Raw genomic sequence first — 21661 nt, 5'->3', positions numbered from 1 at the left:
GGACTAGCTCTATGGAACAATCCACAACCAAGTGAACCTCTCAGATGTTATGGAACAAGGCCAACATTACCTCAAAACCAGGTATTTTTTTTTTTTAGACAAAGTTAGTCAAATGCCTAAATTAAAATACCACTCAATTGCTTTGATCTTATCAGATGCAATATCTGTATGTTCATTTAATAAGCCTCTCATGCATTTTATCTTCATGCTTAATTTAAATATGAGAAGCAAACACATTTTGTGTGGTTGTTATTCCTCAATTACCACAAAAGCTTCTTACAATCTTTGATCACGCGAATGTTATTTCAAATCCAGCTCTGCTCGACATCTAACAAATGTCTCTATTGAAGGTAGCTTGCATGCAGTTCTAGTCTAAGTGGAGTAAACTACACTCAGTCCTCAAACACAGGTAAGACTACAGAGCAGTAAAGAGATCAGAAGGCACGCAAGTAATGGAGTTGATTTCTTTGGTGGTGGGTTTTTTTAGGCGGAATTTCCAATTGAACCTGTAAGGACAAGTGTCTGAAGCAGAGCATCAATGATTTAGCATTAGATGCGGTTTACAAAAAGTTACTATTATTAAACTCCTGTCAACTGACAGCAAATTTTATTTTTTACATCACAGACACTACAATAGAGGTTCAGCCACACAGTTTTGTTCTGGGGTAATTTTACACAAAGCCACAGAGAAGTGACATAGGCGTAATGGCTGCTAAACAAGTTCAACATGCTTGTGTGTGGACACCTGCTAGGTGATTACAAAATGTACTGAGAGTTGTCACACAAACTGCTTCTAGATGTAGATAAGGCTCTGAAGGTGGCACTTTACAGCATCAGTGTCAGATAAAGCTCTGAAAGTAACAGCAGCAGCAAAACCAAGCTATACTCTCCTTTTTGTCTTACAGGTTGTTTCTCTTTAGAACTCCTTGGTGAGCGGTGAAGGAGCTGGAGCACAGAACTGAGGAGGGACATGGAACTTATGAAGGGCAAGTCTCTGGGCAAACATACAAAAGACACTACAAGAAAACAATTTTACTGTAAAGCCAACAAGTAGTAATGGCTGAGTGACAAACTGAAAAAATATTTTGTTTGAATTTATGTGTCAGTACCTATCAGACTTGCAAAAGCCTTAGCTTAATGGTTGTAAAGGAATGCTGTCAAGTTTAACTCTCATGAAACATAAAACGTTACTGAAGTGGCCCTTTTCTTAAGTGGCCCTTCTGTTATGAAAACATGGCTTCTTCATTTACTGATTTATTAGCTTCATGCACTAGAAGTCTGATTGAAACCCACTGACTTCACAAGCATCAAAGATCTGGTTTATTTAGCAAAGTACTATGCATTTCCAGCTCCAAATGCAGAGGCAGGGCACTTGCAAGTATTTAGTACCGTAAGGGGTCAGATGAGACTATGAACAAAGTTAATTAAATTTTAATTATCAGACGATGAAACTACGAAAAGTTTCACTGCTTTTCCATTTTAAAATATATGTGCTGTGTCAGCATTTTCCAAGAAAGTAACACTGAAATGCATACAAATAATCATCTCTACAGTAATGACTTTGTTTCTGCCCTTTATACTAGAGAGGGAAAAAAAAACACTAGAAGAATTCACAGCCTTAGAAATCTATCTCCTTTATCCGCAGCAAATGGACAGGGACTACGACTCATAGCTTGTTAGTTAGTAAAAAATAAACAAAACTCAAAACATGGTTTATTTTAAATTCAGCTAGACTGCTGTGAGAAGCCAGGTTAAATCGTCATTGCCTCAGAGGTTGCTGCTGTTGCCAAGTGGATACGCAGAAAGCTACCGAAACAACAGAAGTCAGAGAATCAGCACTTGGCAGAAGAAGGTGGGGGGGAACATGTGACATGAGCTGAAGACACCGAGTAGTGATGGACAGGCACAGGTAGGTGAAGATGGGGTTCAGTCCACCAGCTGATCCCTAGAGCTTCGGTGACACTCCTCTTCGCACTTGCCCACCACCGCCTAAAACTTTCCTTTGTTTGAATTATTTATACTAGCCTGCATGTAGGGGCAAAGAAGCTTGAGTGATCGTGGCCCCTATATTAATTGCCGATTGGTAGAGAAAGAATTCTCACTTTCCGTGCCAAAACTCAACCGCGCAAGCCCAGTAGGTGTGGCCATGGGAGGGGTTTGCCTCAGAGGCTGGTAGCCTTGGGTGTGGAGGTGTGTTTTAATATTATAATACTATTACAATAACGAGCACAGGTCATGTGTAGGCCAAGTTATCAGAGCAGCAGCTGCAGTCCACCTTTTTAGAAAATAATTAGGCTCCTGTCGTCAGCAGAGCCTTGCTGTTCCCAGACACCTCATCCCCCACTTCAGAGACCCTTGATGCATTCCTCTCTTTTGAAGGCCTTGAACTCAGCCTATGGCAAGGACTGGGGTGAGGAGTGCTAGGGAAGAGAAAGGGAAGCACCCAGGCCCATTTCTCCCCCCATTCAGCCCCGTTCGCATACCTACCTTTTATTCCCATCTTACTTCCCACACACGAGGGCCCTTGTGTCTGACCTCTGGTTTTGTAAATAACTGCTTCACTACATCACCTTGGCTGAGGCTTCAAAATGAAATACGGGCTGCTTATCAGTCCATTCCACGACTATGCAATACCTGAGCACAGCACTTGCCCTGATGGTGGCAGGGTGCAGGAGGAGAGCTGGCTCCAGTGACAGAGAGCGCTGTACAGGATCAGAATGATTCTGGCCCTCCCTCTCCAATCTGCCATCAGGTAACTGCTAGGTAATATGTAGCTTTTGACCTCCAATGCAGGCATTTCAAGAAGATTCTGACTCAGGATCTCTCCTCTAGTTGGCAGCAGATAACGCAAGGAAACACGACATCCCCACAAATGCAGTTCTTTTTGTTCCTGGATGTCTTGCACTGGTTCCCCTCAGTGTGCAAGTATCAGTGCTGGAAGCACCTGGTGAAAGCACAAGGGTATTTTCTCCATGCAGGAGACTTTCCTGGGCTACCACTGCCCCAGCCACCCTCCACATGTTGCATCAAAAACTGAACAGAGCACAGGAATCAAGTGCAAGGGAATATTTCCTTTTTATGGAAAAAAGTAAAACAAAAAAAAGCACAACAACAAATGCTATACTGAAAGAATACTCTGGTGTCACACCAGCCTTTCCAGTTTGAGCCATCGTATCACCATGCACTGTGCTGCCTCCCGCATGCCTCCTCTAGCCTCACTTCCTTCTGCAGGACCCCCAACGTGATCCCAGCAGCTGTCTAGCCAGGTACCTCAACATGTCCCAATGAAGGGAGTCCAACTGCCACACTGGGTCAGTGGAGACTTACTTTTCAGTGCTGCCACTTATCCGGTCCCATACCAGCATTCTATTGCACAGTGGTTTGGCAAATGTATTTAACATTTGTCAGGAGGCAAAATCTACAATGAGAAGAGGGACTATGATTTGCCTTCTCTCCCATGCAGTTTCTTCCTGTGGAGTTAATACTGTTTTTGTGAAGTCCGTCACTCTTTCCTTTCACCACTGTCCAGGTTAAGACTTCTGAGCCAGTAAGGTGGTTAATTTAATCTTCCCATCCATAGAAGCAGTGAGGCAGGTCCCGCAGTCCATGGCTGTACTCCAATCCACTGTGACAACAGGAGCTCGATGTCCCCCCAGGGAAAGGCAGTTCTCCAGAACCTTCTCCTCACCATTTAACTAGAAGAAAGAAAGTGTTAGATTTTAAGGGGGCAATTTTCTGTAGGGGGAACAGTGCACTCACAAGCAAAGCCAAAGCATGCTAACAGCTCCATATCCCTAGCAGCATACAGAATTAAGCAGAAAATCAGAGAGATGTTGAGATGTACATAGCACACATGAGGAAACAAATTTCCAGTCACATGTTCTCAAGCAGCTCAGCTTATGACATCAACTGAGCTGCAGTAATTGAACAAGGCAGCCTAAGAGCACACACTGATGATGAGTACATATATACCTAAACTATAACTCATATTAGTGTGGCTGCTCTGAATGTCCCAGGCACGAAATAAAAATTACATGCAATCTGCTTTGTGATGTCTTATACTGATGGGGATTGACTCAAGAGGGGCAGGCAAGGGGCTTGCAATCAGTAACCGCTTGTTACTCCAGCACAGAAATTTGGGTACTTAAAACCTTATCCTTCATCTCTTTTCAGTACACAGTAAGAGAGCATCAAGCTGAAACTAATTGAGCATCAGCAAGCACACAAGGCAGATTAAAGATGAGTACTGGCCAACAATCACACATTTTGTATTGAACTGGCATGCTTCAGTATATTAAAATAACATTAAAACTTTCTCAAAGGCACTTGATTACTATGGAAAACTGCTGCAGCTAAGCTTTAAGAACAAGCAGCACACATATACTAGCTACATACAGAGGGCCAAACACTTAGAGAGCATTCAAAGACTTAAACACCAACCACTGCAAAAATGCACACTGTATGAAACTGAGCAGCAGCTTTCACAGAGCAGGGGTGGGTAGATGCTGCTTGAGAAGCTCCAGTGACTGCTGTTGCAGCCTTATAACAAGAGTATGTATGGATGTGTAAGAGTACTTACTCCCCATCACTTCAGAATTACCTTAAAAATGACTCCCCCAGTAGAAGAACAGGTCAACATATAGTTGCCCTCAGAATCAAAAGCAAAAAGCCTTCCTCGTGGGAATTGGACTTGCTTGTAGCCACTGTACCCAGACAGAACAAAAGGACCTGTAGCTTCGCTAGGAAGATCATACTCGGACACCTTCAAGCCACTTTTGTGAATATTCCACTGAATAAACTAGAATGACAAAAAGAGATGACAAAAGCCTACCATTAAATTGACTGGGATGAATGTAGAGGGAGCATTCACCATTTTTAACCAAAGCTGCTGTTCCTCACAGACAGAAGATGACATTTTGACACCTATATCTAAGTGGCTACATTTATAAAACACAGGCTACAAAGACTGTAAGAGTGCCTACTATCTGGGCAAACATATTCCCTACCTTCCACAAGCACTGCTGTGTATGTGTCCTTCCACACAGCATGCACGATCCTGGTGGGAATTCATTTAACTCATCAGTCAAGGACCCACACATTCCCAATCACCCTCCCTGAGCCAGGCTTCTACTGCTGAAGACTATGAAACTGCAGAAACTGAAGCCTTTGTTATAAGCAACAGCAAGCTGCTGACAAGGAAATTTACGCAAAGTGGTGAAGGATCTGCTCCCTGGTGAATCCCACTTTTCAAATACAGCGATCTCAGGGGCACAGAAAGGCCATCTTCACATAGATTCTCTAGGGAGGGGATGTCACCAGCAACAGGATTTGTAGACAAGGTCCAAGACAGCTTCAGTTGTGAATAGGCTTCCCAACCACTCTCTCTGAAGAGTCTGCATACAGCAGGGTGGAACTGCACACTTAAGATTACAGTTATCAGCCTGAAGATCCTCCAGATTCTGAAAGCATTTATACACTATTCCCACCATATGGGGAACACTCCAGAAGGGATCTCATTGCCAGCTGACCAGCAGAAGGTCACCCAGATCCTACCTTTCCATCCCCGCCTATGCTGTAGACTGTGTTCTCATCATAGCTGAACTCAACGGAGTAGACTTCCCCATCGTGTGCCTTCCAGCTCATGGCGCACTCGTGCTGCTGCATATCTGAGGGGAGAACTGGTACTGAACATTCATTGAAATCACACAGAGCTGAAGTGAAGAGAAAGAGGCCGTTTATAGTCATAAGGTCTCTGTCCCAGCCCTCTAAACCAGCCTGAGGGAGCCCAATCCAATCCCAGCACTGTGTGCTTAATTATTCTCCAGCATGTGGCTTTTACACTGGCCACAAAAATTATTGCCTATAACTACTCACCTCGTCCAACTTTACAGAGCTGCTCACAAGCTTACTGTCAACTGCAGGCAAGCTGCAAAACCCCCCCACCACATTTTTCTCCTCACCTTACTATCCTGTCCACCCTTACAGCTGCTGCTAGCACTGTTCTCCCACAGACCAGGGACTGCAGCCTCCAGCTTAGCACCCGGGCCAGAAGAAGATCCCTTACTCACAGAGAGAGGCCCAAACTGCCTTTATCACAAGGACAGGCTGAAGAAGACAAAACCTGAGAAACAGAAATTGCTCAGGGAAGAGGGACTGATGCCAAGCCCTTGCTTCCATCCGGAAAGTCATGTAGTAATTCCTTTCCTCAAGACACAGCCTCTGGCAGCGGTACTGCTGTATGGCACAGCCAAGACCACATGGATCAAGCGCAAGTTAGGCTCTGCTCCTCTACAGGAGCGAAGCAATAAATGCAGCTGCACTACGAGGGTCTCCAGCCGATGTGCCCCAGAGAAAGTTTATGCTAGTTCACTCCTGGGAGCTATGGTAAAGAATGAAAAAAATAACCTGGCTATGTCCCACAGCTGCCTCCCTGCTGGCAGAAGAAGGATGCTAGGGGCAGCAAGCTGGGGAGACCAAGCAGCCACTTCACTGCCCAGTTTCAACATACCAAAGAGACGAACAATTCCATCTGCAGCCCCAGTGACCAGCAGGTTGCCATTATGGTTGAAGGCCGTGCAGTTAATAGCAATGGGCTCAGGCTCCAGGGAGAAATGCAGCTGGAAGGGAAAGTCTGCATTAATGCCAAGAAACCAAGCTGGGAGTGCTGAGGAGTTGGTCTCCAGTGGAGGAAAGACAGTATCTAGGTAGCAAGAACCTCTTCAGTCTGAAGCCCTACACCTTTCCTGACTACAGTCTTCAAGGTTGGCAGCTGCATTTAACTGTGACACTAAACCAACAATTCACCTCTGCCAAGCCACGGCTTTCTTGGCCATGGCCTCAAGGCTGCAAAACCAGCTTCTGACAGACATTAGCTTGAGTACATCACTTTTTCCTACGTTTCAGGGACAACATTTTTTAAGGACAAAGGCAAGGGATGGGACGAGGATTCCCTGACAGAATCTGGCCCACCCAAATCAAAACAATGGAGAAGACGACATGAGATGAAACCTCTGAAAGAAGCACTTCCCTTAAAAACAGGCAGGGCAGGGGAAATAGCAAAGAAACCCCTTGAACATAGCTCAACTGGAGAAAGTCTGAGCAAAGCATCATGTAATTAATTTGGGACATTTCTGGTCACAAACTGCGCAAGCACAATAGAAACAAGGCTACGAATAGTTTGAAGAATCCCTTAAAAAACAACAATGACAAAAAAACCCCACGCAAATCCAACAGCTATATACACTACTCATTTTCATCCTGTGAGTGATAGAGGAGGGTGAAAGGCAGGGGAAAAAAAAGAAAGGCATTGAAGAGTCAGCATAGTTTAGAAAGAGGGATCCTACGTATTGAAACAGAAGGCACTCATTCTCAGCAGGCAGGCTGAGAAAGGGAAAAAAACCACAGCAAGTACCTGCTGCTTCATTGTTTTAGTGTCCCACAGTAGCAGCTTCCCAGGAACTTGGTTCATACTTTTGCCCATAGCGCCGACTGCTGAGAAGTCCATGTGGGAGATGGGGCTCTGGGCTGCGGCAGAACAGACAAAGGAGGCACCACTTGGGCTGCAGGCAAGCGAGAGGATCCTGAAACACAGTAAACAGTCTGAATTGCTTCTCTCCAGCAGACGCCTCAAGCACTACACTGCGCCATGAGTTCTCCCACTAACACCCTGCAAAACAAGGTCCACTGTAAAGCAGGTGCTTAAACAGATTTTGAGTGTCTTCCATTTAACTGAGCAATTTTACACTGCTCAGACAGGGACTGCCCTCTGGATGAAGGCTAGATAGTTCTATGGTTGCAGGAAAGCAACAAGAACATTGCTACTTCACCCACCTTTTAATAGTCAAAACTAACAACATTTATATTTATGTATATAAATCAGTTTTCCAGAGTTACCTGGGCATGTCTTCATCAATGCTGATTTCACAGAGATTCTTCTTTGCTTCTGTGTCATAAAGACGAACCGTCCCGACCCCACTGCCAAGCAATAGCTTGAAAGCAGCAGGAGGAGATGGAAAAAGCATGAGTGATTTCAAAGATGCTATCCAACAACCACCAACATCACACAGTAGATGTTTTTCTACTTATGCATTCAGAGTAAACATATCTCCATTAGGGTACATTTTGTCTTTCTGTGCATATCATGCTGATAAGGACTACCATAAAAGCCACAATTCAGAGTGAAAGCACTGCTTTCCAGTGAGAAAAAGATCGGATAGGCATAAAGGTGGGAAAAAAGCCATGGCTTAACGTTATAGGATGCAAAACATATGTGGAGTCTCAATATCTAGAGGATCAAGGAAAGAGTGACACAGAATTAACGTAAGAGAAAACCAAGAAGCCGCCACCTCCTTTCATCTAGGAGAATAGGAAATCATTTAGAAGGGCTCACGCATACTTTTATCAGTGACGCTACAATTTAAATCAGAAGTATAAACCATGGAGGGATGCATCAAAGAAAATTAAGCAAGCCAGATCCTTCTCTCTTCAGAGCCTGATTTACTGCTGAATCCCAAGGTACTTCAGAAAGAAGAATCTTTCCATCAGCAAGCAGGAAATAGACTCCACCAAACAAAAGAAACATCAGAATAACTGCATGGAGAACTTCCTTCTTAAGAGCAAAAGAAAAGAAACAAACAAGGTGTACCACCAGCTCTTCACAAGTGGCATTTTTAGGGTTAGCAGCAACACATCATCAGTGCCAGAACGTGAACAATATTCACTCAGTTGCAGGCCTGCCTCCTCACACAGCCCTGTCACTTTGCCAAGGGAGGGCATGAAATGCTAGCAACAGTTCTAGGACTCAGAAGAATGCATATAACTTAAGGTTCCTCTCCAGTAACAGAGCTACAGGAAAAAATACTATAGGAAACATTTAAACTGCCATGGTGTTTAAACAAGCCCCAAGCCCCTTATGCACAGACCAACCCTCAACTCAATAAGCCACCAGTGTAAAACTGGCCAGGGAGCCTTTTTAACACCTGCATAAGCAAAAGACTAACATCATGCCTCTGCTCTTCAGCCCCACTCTCCTTTCTCTGCCTCTGGCTCAGGATGTGAGTAAAATTCCACAGCTCCCTCCTGTGGGGTTCCCATGGGCTCTTGCACCAGGCTGCCTCTGCCTGCCTTCTCAAGTGGCTGCCAGCTCTGCTGGAGACAGGCACTTCTCTCAAATGAGCTACTTCTATCCTGCAGCTGTACCTGCACTACGGTTTAAGAACTTCTGTCTCGGTGCAACCAGTGGTGAATTCCTTGCTCATTACATGGAGTGCACTCCCCATTCTAGTTTTATTTAGGCCCTATAAGCCTCAGTTCCCCACATCCCAGTAAACTGGAAACTAACTTTTGCCCTGATCTTATCCACACTGCAGCTGTCTAGAAGTTAATGTGCAACACATAGCGACACAGTCCCAAATCAGCTGCTGTGACTCTCGAGACTCCACACACAGACTACTTACCAGCCGATCACGCTTGGTGGCCCATTCCAGAGACAGCAATGGAGATTTGGAAATGGATGACGCTTTAGTTTGCATGATGGGGTTAAAAGACCAGACTTTGATGACCCCATCCACATCCAAGCTGGCCACCCTCCGTCCAGAACAATCGACCCTATGTGCAGAAGGAAACTGATTGGATGTTTTTCTCCCTAAAGTTCTTAGATGTGAGTAGGTACCTCAGTAATCCTTCCTCTTCTGGCCACATACTAATTCATTCTGCAGGAATCTGAACTTCCTCGCACCACTGCCTGTTTGGTCCAGAATAACGGGCACAGTGAAGTCCACCAAATTCCACATGCAAAGCATAATGCCCTAAAGCAATACCATCCTGCTTTCCCAAGGAGTTTCTTCCTGGCTAGCATCTCCACATCACAAAAATCTGCCCATTCTCACTGCACAAGCTACAGACTATTTTCAGTCACCCCAACTCAACTGCCCTACAAGAGAGGGCACGTGCACGATGCGCTGGACTGAACAGAGGCCAGCTGGTCCTCTGTAGAGGCTACTACAAGAAAATCCCCCTTCTGCCAGTCCATTACCTGCAATACATGATGGATGAATGGTGCTCCCCATACTCCTCCTGGCTCAGGACGATGAAAGGCTGCTCCTGCCGGACCCCCACAGGCTCTGTACTGCTGGCGGGCATTTTGGTTGAAGTCTCTACTTGCTCAGCATTCATCTCTGAGCATAGCTCTGTCTCAGCTGTGCTAATATCTGTTTTCTTCTCAGCACTTTGTCCCTAAGGAAGAAATCCTATGTGAAATACAAGGAAACAGTAGTTCCAGATCAAGCTCTTCAGCCACAACCCAGCCTGCTAGGAGGAAAAAACCAAACCAAAACCAAAAACAAAATACCCCCAAAAAACGTCACAAGAATCTGCACTGAAAGAAAAGAGAAGCATTGTCAGCTCAACATCCATTCTGCCAGAGAACTTTCTGAGCACAAAGACAGCATGTTGCACAACTGCATCATTTATTGTGGCTTCCCTGGTTGCAGAGTCTCTTACATCACCCTCAATGCATCCAGCCATACATTTTCCTGTAAGAATGAAAGGAACCATACCACCTGCGTGGCAAACCTCAGCTAAGGACCACTAGAGCACAGATTCACAAGCAAATCAACATATTTCAAGCAATACTTGCATTCAGCAATACAAGTTAACAGAGAGTGGGACGGTGAGCCTCACTAGATTGGTTATCCTCATCTGCCAGAGATTTAGTCCACTCAACCACTGCAGCCAACTGACTGATGACAACCATAGAGTCAACAGGAGTCCAAGAGCTTAAAACACGATTTCACAGGGCAGACAAAACAAACAGAGCTTTAGGAGGTGAAGGTATCTGAATAAGATCTGCGCTGCAGCACACAGCAGTGTTTGAAAGCAGCTTTGTCTTCCCTTGTCACCAGAAACTGAACAAGAAGCAGATAAAGCACATAAGCCAGTAAAACAACTGCAAGCATTAACTTTGCTAAATCATTCTCTGAAGATGAAATGCCCCAAAATGGTATCGGTATTGATAGTTTAGAATCACTGCTCCCTAACACATCCTTGCCTTACTTATAAGGGCTTGCACATCTTGAGCAATGGGTCAAACACTGCATAATCAAATAATCTAAAATCACAAAGCTGGAAAAAGATTGGGAAATTAACACAGAGGCACTGTTAGGCTTATGTGGGGCAGCAACAACCAGCGAATGACAGTCATGTGGAAGAACAGTGCCACCTTTCAGCTTCCTTTTTCCTCGCATGCACTGACAACAAACGGAAAACTATAATAGTATCGGCTTCCCCTAAAGCTTCAGAAGTAACTTTTCCAAAGCAAGGAAAATACTTCCTCAACCTAGACCATCACAGGAAAAGGAAAACCAAAGGACACTTATCAGAAACGAGGCTTTGCAATTTTCTGACCAATGTTTAATTAAAATATTTCAGATGAGCCATGAAGAAAAAGTTCTCTTGCAGCCTTCAATGTTCAGTAGGGGAGTAGCTTCTGCTCTCTAAAGAGCTGTTCCTCCATGCAGTACAGCCACACATATGGGCCGACAGACAACGTTCCCTCAGCAGCGTCTCTCCCTCTCCGCCAGGCAGCATCTTGTACAGCCAAAATAAACATGGCTGAAATGCAGCCATCGTTCCTCTCATGCTCTGTATCCTTTGATCACATGGCTGCCAAAAGCCAGACAATTCATAAGTAGTCTGCTGACCCTCAGAGGTTAAAATCTAGAACACAGTTATTATTTCATTAGCTCAGAAAGCAGGGTAAGCCCCCAGGCAAAACTGCAACATACAGTGCAGAAAACTCCATAAAAGCAAGTGTTGCCAAGGAAGATATTTCTACTCCTATCCAGAAAAGCTTTCTATCAATTTTTCTCCATCCCACAGAGAGCCTGCCCAAACCAGCTTCAGAACCCACAGGACAGAACTCACTTGGACAGGATGGTTGAGCCAAGCCCACTGCCACTAAGCACTAGGGATTGTAACAAGGTGTTTGAACAGAACCACTAAGACAGATGAACTCATCCTGACCAGGACCAGGCTGTTTAAAAGATCATGACAAAAGACAACTCCTCTTCCATTGCAAATGTCAATACTGACACAGAAATAAATGGAGTGTGTAAGGAGTTGATTAACTACAGAGATTAACCTTTGATACAGTTAGAGCTGAGTAGCAATTCAGAAGCTTAACAGGAATGTTTGCGCTTGTTTTACCGCCTAGCACAACAAACTACAGAAATACCAGCCCTCCTCTTCCCAGCCTTGCTATGTTGCCCAGTACCTGGAAGGTCCCTTTTGACAGCAGTTCCTTCCTTTCCTTCCCGTGCTCTTGCAAGCGCTTCTGCCGCTGCTGAAGGAAGCTTGACTCGCCTGCTACTATCCCGCTGAAGTGGCTCTTCCCGTCCTTACAGCTCACTGTTCCTTCTTTTCCCTTGGCATTCTGGAAGGCAGAGTAATGATTTGGCAAAGTTACACTTGTGCTAGGCTTCAGAACAAAGAGTAAATGAGGAGGCAAAGAAATCAAGAACCTGCAAGGCTCTACGATCCCCCACAAGGCATCAGCTGTCTTTGTGCTGCACTCAGGCCCAGCACAAACTTGCAAAGAAAATAACATTTCATTTTTTCCACTAGAAGGAAAAGCTTGGAGCAGTGCTGTGCTGCAAGTGAACTGCTTATATACTGGGCACACTTCAAGAAACACAGTTGAGAATTACCTGGTGATTTGTTGGTTCTTTCTTCCCTAGCAGCATACTGCCAGTCTGTGTTGGAGAAGCCCCACTTGGATGGGCTGGCCTGGAAGGGCCTTTTTTACTTTGGGAGAGAAAAGAGGACAGAAAGCCTCCCCGGGACTGAAGAGAATGTGCAGTATTCCTCTGGCTGCAGGTCATATCTCTAATTAAAAAAACCAAACCACAAACAAGAAAACACCAAACAGAATGTGAAAGTGTAGCCAGGCAATCTAATCAAAGACTACTCAACAAGCAAAGTGCCAGCTGCTTGAAGCACTGGAGGACAGATGTTCCTTTCTAAGCCAATGGATCACTATGCATTAAAAATCTGTTTTAAAGCATCCTGTTAGTGCCTGGAGCAAATCATTGTAATTATTGTAACTAAAGATCACTTTTCAGAGAGACAGAAGGCCAAGCTGTTGCTGAATTCCCTGTAGGGCCACCTCAAACTCCTTCCACTCCATCTGCTTAGTTTAAAAAGACCCTAAAGGAAAGGCAGGGGAATCCAGATTTCTGAAGAACCTATTTAGCCACGATTCCCAATTTGAGGCATAAATCAGAGTACTTCACGAGGCATTCAGTATCCAGTGCTCCACTGAACACCCTTGGATAGTCACCAAGTCGTGTTCTGAAGTTTTAAAGAACAGGCCCTCAGTATCTCAAAAACTGCACCCAAAGAAAGTAAGAATGTTTAGGTCTATTTCTATGATTACATACATCTCCCTCCTCAGCCCACAATGCCAAGAGCAGTGGCAGTTTCCCGAAACATATATTTGTGACCTCACTCCACTACAGCTTCCTCTGCTAGCACAGCAGCACCAGGGGGATGGAGAATACAATCACCTTCACCATGTCTATCCTCTTTTCTATGAGAGAACTGTTCTGTCAAAGCTGGGCTTTGGGTGGAGCAGAAGCATGGAAAAAGCCATCAGTACTGGCCCCCAGATTAAGAGTTAAGTTGCAAAGACAAGGAATGTCACTTCTAAGGCAAGTTTTTCTAATACAAATGGACAAAAATTAATATGGGAATAAATTATTCTATCTCTCACATCCCTCTCTCCCACGTATGCAGCTGAACATCAGGCCTTTCAACAAAGAGAAGCTAAACTAAAATAAACAAAACTCAGATTAAACTCTGTAGCCTGTCAGGTACAGAGTGCAGAGCAGTTACCAAGACAGTTCACCAGACACTTAAGTCTATTTAATCAGACGACTCTTAGACTAAAACAAAAGACTTTGTGTGGGGTCTCTGCAACTACTTCCATTAGTCACTGTCAGCAGCATAATTTGATCAGTCATCCTTCTGTCTGAAGAGAAGTGAAAGAAGCACATGAGAAAGTCAAAGCCTTAGCAGGGTTATTAATACCTTGTGGCTTTCAGATCTTTTTAAAGCAAGAAAAAAAACCTCAGTAACACAATGAATTCAAACACACAGACTTGTTTTGCATGACTCTGTACTGGGGGAAAAATAAGAGTTTCAATAACGATTAAACAATGTGTATCACTGTGCATGACCAGAATTTCTGCCTGGATGTCTTTCTGCAATGATTCCCAGGGCAGGGAACAAGGAAATGACCCTCCAGGAGCCTCCCTGACTCAATAAAAGCAAAGCCAGTCCCTAGCTCCTTCCCTGCAGACACTCACAGCTCAGAGTCCCCTAGTCGATCCATGTTGGCCACATATGCAGGCAACTTGTGATGCACAACTTGTTCCCCCTCCAGTTCCTCTTTCTTTATGCGAGAGGATTCAGCCTGCAAAGCAAACAGCTACAACGAGAGAAGAGAGACAAGTAAACCGAGGGTCGCTGAGGTTTGCCTCCTTCCCACTTGCTGAAGTTGTTTACTCCTTTAACTTCAACAGCCAAGAAGGGTGGGGAGGGAAGAAAGCTGCTCTGACCGGCTGAGCACATCAATCCAAGTAGTCAAAACAATCAGTACTTTACACACATGAAACTGGAGCCTACTTAAAACCCTTTACTCTTCTCCATGGGCTGTAGCTGTAGGGACACAAATGCTGCTAAGAAATAAGAACTGATCAGCCACTCCAAGCAGGCAGTTCAAGGCCAGGGCAATGCATGTGACTCGCAGTAGCAACGTACGGGCACTGAGCCTAGAAGGCAATGTTCCCACCAGGGGTTTGGTGAGCTGGCAGGGCGCACTGAGATCAAACCCTGAAATCCAGCTCCAAACCCTGCCCAGCTCCCTCCCAAAAATGTCTTTCTCCATGGTGTAGAGATGAATCTCACTGTTGTGATTCATCTCTACATCATGGAGAAAGACATTTTTCTTTCCCCACCTTAGCGGGGAGGAACCTCACGAAGCAGCTTTCTGTGATGGATGTAGTTTATGCCTGTCACTTCTGTTCACAAGAATAGTCCTCTAGGCTTTTCTGTTTCCATGCATTTGCTTTTCAAATATAACTCTTCTTTTTCCCTTTTTATCATAGTATTTAAGGAAAGAAACTAAAAGAAGAAAAAGGCTTCATAAATCCAGTTTGCTATTTGTGAATTTGCATTGTTTCAACAGTGAAATCAGAATCACTAAATTTCAACCAGCATCTAATTCAATTATTTATTCACATCATTTTTTATTTAAACCTGTATTCCATAGGTAGCTGCTTCCTTTTCTTACCTGAGCAGTTCTACAAAAAGGAAAGACTCTTTTTAATTTTTTAATATTTGCCACAGGACACTTACACAGTCTGCAAGCAATATCAACATGCCACAAACAAAAACCAGTTTTAATTTGACTAAAAGTATAGAACACAAAACTGGAAGAAATAAAAGAGCTCTATTTCAAAACATACCTTATCCCTATTCACTGGCCATCTTAATAGAACCCCCCTGTCAAAGTCTGCCTGATGCATCGACTCTCTACAGTACACAGGGAGAAACCTTGCTTTTCTTACACAAAAATCTCCTTTTTGAAATCAAATATTCTATTTTACTTCAACATTTTTAGGACAAATTAACAGTGTTGATCAGTTACCAAAACAGTTGAGATGCTAAGCACAACATACAATGTAATGTTTTGTAGCACAAAAGGTAAAGCACAAAACTTATTTAAGTATTCATACAGAGAAAGCTTTCACTTGGTGCGTTTGAGGAAGCAAACTAAGGTCCTGCTTACATGAACAAGGCTTCCCACTTGGACATTATCATCCACATAGGACCGGTAGTTTAGGAAGTTCTTAAACTGCAGATTTCCCAAATCTTTCTAACAGGAAATTGTACTCGGAGATGACCAGTCCATGCTACATATTCTTACACCCTCTCTCTAGCATTTGCCAATGCTACTATAGAAAATAAGGAGCTGGGCATCACTTTGTCTGAACTTGTCAGTCTTTCTTATGGTTGACAGTAAGGTCTAAAGTCGGGAAACAGATACCCACAATATTTCCACTAGCTGATTGAAATTCCTTTAAGTGCACTTCAACCACGGTGAAGTGGCCATTTCAAGACGTAAGTTTCTGCCCCTATGTCAGATGTTATTGCCCGCTTCTACTGCTCCACCAGCTAAAATCTGGAAGTGACTGAACACTATTCACAAGTTCCTGTGCAAAGTCAGCCATATATGCCCTTAACTTGCCACCAGTTTCAGCTTGTCTTGACTTTGCAGTGTAGCAGGAAAGGAGTTTGCAGAGGATCCAGCCACCTGCCAGCCAGCACAGGGGAGAGACAGTCACCTGCAGCAGAGGGACTGTAATAGCCTGCACAGACACTTCTCAATATGATCACAATCCTAAGTTTGTTGGAGACAGCTGAAAGATAAACCAAAATAACACAGGACTTGATACAATAACCTGCCTTGCAAAAACTGCACCAAACTGAACAGTTACAACTTTCTTAAATGGATGGAACTGATTTTACAAAACTCAGCCTCATACAGTCAGCAACTACAGAGTGACTTCAGTTCTGACCTTATGCCGCAATGATTCATTTTCTTCTTGTATGAGACTGCTCCTGAGACATTCAGCTTCAAAGTTCAAAATGACTGGAACTGGTAAGGAATGTTAAAGAAACCCAAGGCAAGAACTTGTGTGCTTAATTCTAAAAGCCAGCACTTCATACTGGCCATTTGCTCGCAGGAGCAAAGCTGCCCAGTTCACACTGCTAGAAGGAGGCACATGCAAGGCCAGAAGACTGATAACAGCTTAGTCACCTAAGCCAACTTTGTACTTTCTTTATACCTTTCTGTTGCACGAACTATTTCACATAGGCTTTTCAAGGATTTTTTGATTCTTCCTTTTTTACATGTCAGAAGTGGAAGATGAGAGGTTATATTATCACATTAGTGTACACAGAAGAAACAGTTCAAGATGAGCTGTATTCCTGCTGCAGCATAAATCCACCCATTGTCAGAATGCAGTAGTGTGGGACAAAAGCAGTTATTTCTGCCAGCCTTGAACTGCAAGTTGTCACAAGACAACGTTGTGAACATATGTACCCAGAGAAGGGTCTACTGGGAGATGCTAGTTCAGTGAGGGACCATTACCCAAGGCTGCAAGCCTGTTTTGTACTCTGCCAAGCAAAGAGGAGAAGCGTTTCAGAACAAGATGTGCACAAGATTTCTGGTCATTGAGCAGGGATGAGTTCAGCACTGGCAACAACCACAATTGTTTGTGCCCAGGGAACATAACATATCATCAGATAATTGAACAGTAACTATTCCAACATCCTCCGTTAAACACCAGCTTCCGATTAACTCTTGGCTCTAAACAATCACCTGAAAGCAACAAGTTCTGTAATACAGTATTCTCAGCACCACTGTTAATAGTAAGTATAATACCAGGGCAAGGGAGATTTAACTGTTAGTTGCAAAAAAAAAGGATATGCATGCACTGAAATAAGACGCTTAAGAAGTTGTGCAGTGACACAATAAATGTATCTGCCCATTGGCGGGAGAAATACGTGGCAAAGGTGGGGTTGGAGTCTGGGGTGGGGAGGAAGGGCAGGACAAACCAATCCTTCCACTCTGCCTGGTTCTGGAGCTCAGAGGCTTGCTTGAGGAAAAACTCCTGCGCCTTGTCATTGCGGCCAGTCTGAAACACAGCAAGAAGAACAGGGCTCACACTTCCATTCATGCCACCACGTGGGTTCTAGGAATATTTACTCTGTCTTATGAACACACTAACAACTACTTTCAAAGCCCAACAGAGCAAGTGGTTAGAGTTAACATCTAGGAACAAAAGAATCTCAAATAAACTAGGAGAAGCTCACAAATGCACTTAATCCAATCTTCTTTCTAGTCTCTAGTCTTGTTTAAAGGCTGAGGGAAACTGAACTAATTGCTTACACTGATTTCCAGCTACACCAGTGGAGTTTGTACACTGACATGAGACATGAGCATTCAGGACAATGTATACTTCAAATTACTCACATCTACAGCAGATGTAGCCTGAAAAGGTTTCCATCCGACATATTACTCGGACAGAACAGTCATGCCTCAAAAGTAAGCACAGGCCGAAACAAAACAAAAAAATGCACTTCCAGAAATGTGCATTAGATTTTGACTCCTCCACCAAACACCCATCATTTAAGATTTTCAGTCAAGGAATGGAGTCAAGGAAGAAACATTCTTTTTAAATGGTAAGAAATGAAGCATGAATTCCTGACAGGTATGTGTCTATTCTGTTTGCCAAATTCCCCTATGTAATATATTCCACTGACTTTCGTAGGGTTTCAATAAGAATCTCTGCACCATTTTATACTTGTTCGTTTCTGTCCTCTTCAAAGCAAAACAAAACATTCACTCATTTTTCTTTCCCACATTACCTTGTACAGATTTGAAGCCCACTTATCCTCACTCATGAATTAAAACTCAACTCCAGCAACTTCAAATCACCTTTTTTCCTTCCAAACCCTCCAACTCCCTTGATGCTTTAAGAACCGTGGTGCCTGGAGGGACTGGGTGAGTCCTGTGGGCGGGTTAGAGTAGAAGAAATACAGACTGTTGATCCCTAACACTGCAATAATGCTTTTCCCTGCACGGCTGATGCCTGCTCAGTCATCTGCACCGGAACAGTTGACTGCTACCTACATACAGGCGCCTGGAGCATTTTTCTGCCTGTTTCTTCAACTTACAGCAATTGCTTTGAGCACTGCTATAGTCCTCCTGTCCTCATGGCAATGCCAGACAAGGAGGTGTTCACAAACCTTGTGACCTCTCCCAGTACCCAAGTTATTAACAAAGCCCGATCAGGACTGAGTTAACAGTACAGTCATCCTGTCTGAGAAAGGCCTGCCTTCATCTCTAAGTCTGAACATCCTGTTCCCAGTTCCCAGTGTATTTCCCTCTCGCCTCAGCTTCCCTATCCTGCTTACAAGCTTGTCATGTGAGCCCATGTCAAACTCCTTACCACACTCCTGATACACACTGCACAAATTGCTTGTCCCTTACACACCAAGCCTGCTGAGAGGCTCACAAGGGTATCACACGGCTCTGGTTTCAGAGACCAGGATCCTTTTTAAAAGGGAAACCAAGCACTACCTGAATAGTATGGACAAGGTAGTATCGGAATAAGCTGGTTTTCAGCTTGTTCACTGTTGGCCGGTACACATCTTCCAAACGGCTGAAAAGGCGTCGGTCCAGATAACTCCAGTAATCCCGCAGGGCAGCCAGATCATAGGTCTGAACAAACTGCTGCAGCTGGTCCACTATCTTATCCACCTAATGAGGGCAAAATGGGGAAGACTGCAGTCACATGAGGGCTCTTCCGGCACAAGAGACTTTCTGTAACTTAATGCTGAGAAGCTTTAACAGTGCAAATAACACTACAATCCAGTACTTATACACTAGCTATTTTCCTAATCAGGGAATCACTCTGCATTTTGAGTTACCACTCTTCCATTCTGCAACACCTATCAAATAAAAAAAAAACCCAAAAAACAAACATGGAGGAATATAGCCAAATAGATTTTGACAGAAGGATCACATTTTTTTTAAAACACAGTTAGTGGGGTTTTTTGCAAGTAAGCAAAACTTTCTACTTCTTTTACAAGAGGTCAGTTCATAATGAGGAAACGGAAATAATGTGATTCAAGGGCCGCGCTTGGAAAATAGCATTTTTTTAGATTAAAAGGAAAAACTATTTAAACAACGGAAAGAACAAGAGTGAGCGTTGCACTGAAGTCTTTGGAGTACCTTTATCTTTAATAACATCATCATCCAATAAGGCAGGCATAGAAGTTTTCAACCTTTTTTTTTATTGTTATTCTGCCTCTTTTGGAATAACTTCTGCAACACGAATATAGCAGAATGGTGGTGTGGGAACAGATTTTGACTTCAGTGATTTTTTATGGCCGAGACACGCACCAGCAAAATACACAAAAATCTGCACCCTATACAAAATTCAACTACCAAAGCTGTTTCAATATGTGGTTTGCTCCCCTCTCATCAGTTAGCGTCTTAGGACATCACCCAGCCTCTATCTCCATAAAAATTCAATTACCGAAGTTGTTAAATACAATCGTAGACTCATTGAATCACCAGGTTGGAAAAGACCCAACGGATCATCCAGTCCAAGCATTCATATCAATCACTAAACCATGCCCCTCAGCACCTAGTCCACCCGTCCCTTAAACACCTCCAGGGAAAGTGACTCAGCCACCTCCCTGGGCAGCCTGTTCCAGTGTCCAATGACCCTTTCCATGAAAATGTTTTTCCTAATGTCCAACCTAAACCTCCCCTGGCAGAGCCATTCCCCCTTGTCCTGTCCCCTGTCACTTGGGAGAAGAGGCCAGCTCCCTCCTCTCCCACAACCTCCTTTCAGGTAATTGTAGAGAGCAATGAGGTCTCCCCTCAGCCTCCTCTTCTCCAGGCTAAACAACCCCAGCTCTCTCAGCCGCTCCTCGTAAGGCCTGTTCTCCAGCCCCTTCACCAGCTTCGTTGCTCTTCTCTGGACTCGCTCCAGAGCCTCAACATCCTTCTTGTGGTGAGGGACCCAGAACTGAACATAGTATTTGAGGTGCGGTCTCATTAGTGCTGAGTACAGAGGGAGAATAACCTCCCTGGACCTGCTGGTCATGCCACTTCTGATAGAAGCCAAGATGCCATTGGCCTTCTTGGCCCCCTGGGCACACTGCTGGCTCATGTTCAGTCGCTATCAACCAACAGCCCCAGGTCCTTCTACTAATATGTGGTTTGCTCCCCTCTCATCAGTTAACATCTTAGGACATCATCCAGCCTCTACCTCCGTGGCTTCCTAGGGATAAAGGAAACAAGTCTGTGACCCTTGCAGTCCCTTCCTCACTTTGTCTTGGACAACGCCGTCCCAATTAGAGCAAGTGTTCGCCAAGCTGTAAATACTGACAAAGCGCCGATGTTTTAAAAACAAAAGCAACACGTTTTTGTTAACGATAAAGCTCGCACTGCTGATTAAGAAAAAGCCCGATTGCCCCAAACACCACATCGCCCGCTCAAACCCGCCTCTGTGGGAGCACGAAAGACCAAAACTGTGGGTTTTTTTCGAGGCTGGCAAATCCCGCGCCAACTTCCACGCCTCCAACGAGGAGCTTAACACCCCTCCGAACTAGGGAGCGGAGCCGCCGGGTGGACCCCCCGGCCGAGCGGAGGTGGAAAACGCCGCCCCGGCCGCCCCCCGGCCCCTCGGGCCCCGCCGGGCCCCAGCAGCCCCTCCCGGGCGGCCCAGGCGAGCGGACGGGGCCCGAGCCGCCCGCGGCCGCCGCTCACCCGGAAGCCCTTCTCGCGGTCCGCTTTGATCTCCGCGTCCAGCTGCTTGAGAGCGGCGGTGAAGCCGCGGAACAGCAGATACTCCCGCACCAGCTCGTCCGTCCGCTCCGCCGCCGCCGCCATCGGGGCCGAGCCGGCTCCGCCCGCCCACGCGGGCGGGAAGCGGGAGCGGGGGGGCCGGGGCCGGAGCCAAACAGCCTAGCCGGGCGCCGCGAGAACTACAACTCCCAGCGTGCCGCGCCGAGCCCACCC

The 21661-nt window shown here is 44.8% G+C and overlaps 1 protein-coding gene across 1 annotated transcript; it reads right to left on the bottom strand.

The window, feature by feature from the left end:
- Window positions 1-3051: 3051 nt before the first annotated feature.
- Window positions 3052-21595, bottom strand: WDR91 (WD repeat domain 91). Its single transcript, XM_069857222.1, has 15 exons — window positions 21410-21595; window positions 19208-19387; window positions 17553-17759; window positions 16638-16721; window positions 14364-14485; window positions 12705-12882; window positions 12272-12430; window positions 10034-10233; window positions 9456-9606; window positions 7894-7988; window positions 7412-7580; window positions 6509-6617; window positions 5554-5666; window positions 4601-4798; window positions 3052-3695 (listed from the first exon to the last, which is right to left on the bottom strand). Exons 1-15 carry the CDS (start codon window positions 21530-21532, stop codon window positions 3531-3533), a joined length of 2253 nt encoding a protein of 750 aa, XP_069713323.1. The 5' UTR covers window positions 21533-21595; the 3' UTR covers window positions 3052-3530.
- Window positions 21596-21661: the final 66 nt, after the last annotated feature.

Source organism: Phaenicophaeus curvirostris, chromosome 1, assembly GCF_032191515.1.
Source record: "Phaenicophaeus curvirostris isolate KB17595 chromosome 1, BPBGC_Pcur_1.0, whole genome shotgun sequence".
Classification (NCBI taxonomy): Eukaryota; Metazoa; Chordata; class Aves; order Cuculiformes; family Cuculidae; genus Phaenicophaeus; species Phaenicophaeus curvirostris.
Note: the sequence above shows the minus strand (reverse complement) of the source record. Positions and strands in the feature narration are given on the sequence as shown.